Genomic DNA, 1,429 nt, shown 5'->3' on the forward strand with positions numbered 1-1,429 from the left:
TATATATAGATAGATATAGATATATATATATATATATATCTATATATATATAGATATATATATATCTATATATATATCTATAGATATAGATATATATCTATAGATATATATATCTATATATATATATACCTATAGATATATATCTATATATCTATAGATATATATCTATATATCTATAGATATATATATATATGAGCCCTCCATCTCCCCATGATCAAGAATCATTAACTCCTCCCTCCCCCCTGGCTCTGCACCCCTCTCATGATTAACACACATTATTATCAGAAACACTTTTATTTGACTTATAAAACAGAAACTTGAGAATCAGGTGAAAATAAACTGCAAAATGTTCGAACGTCTGAAAATATTAAAGTTTTGATGCAACACAGAAACATTTCTGAAGTTTTATTGTTCTGCAGAAATTACAACAATTTACGGGTAAAAAATAAGAATTACAGAGTCGGGAAATATTCAGAGAAAAGACGGAAACAAGAATAAAAGTTTAATCTCCGTTTCTGAGGTTCCAGTGAAACAAAATATTTATTATCTGACGAGAGAAACAAACTCACGACGTCATCAAAAAGTTCAATTGGTCACTTTAAAGATGTGAATATGATCTCAACCCTCCAACGACTCGTAACATACGTTTATTTACACTCCAGTCAGGGTTAGCCTAGCTTAGCACAAACACTGGAGGCAGAGGGAACCTGCTCGCAGACCTGTGGTAGTTTATTGGTCGGCGTAGAAACAGAAAAGTGGCGAGGAGAAACAACCGCTCCTTCAAAGTGTGTGTTCAGAGCTGCTCTCTGATTGGCTCACAGCGGCTTGGGCAGGCTGCTCACTTCCTGTACGCACTCGTCGTAGGCGTCCTGATACTCCTCGTGAGGTTTGATCAGGATCACGCAGGTCGGCCGCTTGGAGCCTGCGGACGAACCCAGATCCTGAAACCCAAAGAATAAATCAGGATTCTTAACGTGAAACAAACGTCCACCACGAACAAATCCGCTCAGACACCACAGAAGAAGAGAGGCTCCTGCGCAGCATTACCGTAAGTAAGTAATAAATAAATACAATTAAAATTGCAAATACAGAATAAAAATGCTGAATGTAAATAAAATAAATAATGAATGTTGAAACAAATGTGGAAATATTTTCAGAATTAAATCGTGAACACTAAAACAGATCGTAAAATGTAATATTACAGCAGAAAACACTTTGTAGTTGTTTCTGTTTCATTAATGAGGTTTGGTCCTGATGCAGACGCCACCACTGCGTTCATCACCACGTGCCAGCGTTCATACGCTTTCTGCAGGTTTGAACCGGCGAGTCAGACTCACCCCTTTAGAGGGGATGTAGGCGTACGGCAGGTTCCGGTCCTCACACATGACGGGCAGGTGACAGTACACGTCGATGGGAAGCGTGTCGCCGG

General features: G+C 38.4%; 1 protein-coding gene across 1 annotated transcript in view; it reads right to left on the minus strand.

The window, feature by feature from the left end:
• Positions 1-390: 390 nt before the first annotated feature.
• nhp2 (NHP2 ribonucleoprotein homolog (yeast)) overlaps positions 391-1,429 on the minus strand; it is a 2,140-nt gene continuing 1,101 nt past the window's right edge. Inside the window, exons 3-4 of the mRNA XM_029447361.1 lie at positions 1,338-1,429; positions 391-941 (exon numbers count right to left, since the gene is read on the minus strand). The exon at positions 1,338-1,429 is cut by the window's right edge and continues 14 nt beyond it. Coding sequence (XP_029303221.1) covers positions 816-941; positions 1,338-1,429 — 218 coding nt within the window. The 3' untranslated portion in view covers positions 391-815. The remainder of the gene's footprint in view (positions 942-1,337) is intronic.

Source organism: Cottoperca gobio, chromosome 14 (genome assembly GCF_900634415.1).
Source record: "Cottoperca gobio chromosome 14, fCotGob3.1, whole genome shotgun sequence".
Classification (NCBI taxonomy): domain Eukaryota; kingdom Metazoa; phylum Chordata; class Actinopteri; order Perciformes; family Bovichtidae; genus Cottoperca; species Cottoperca gobio.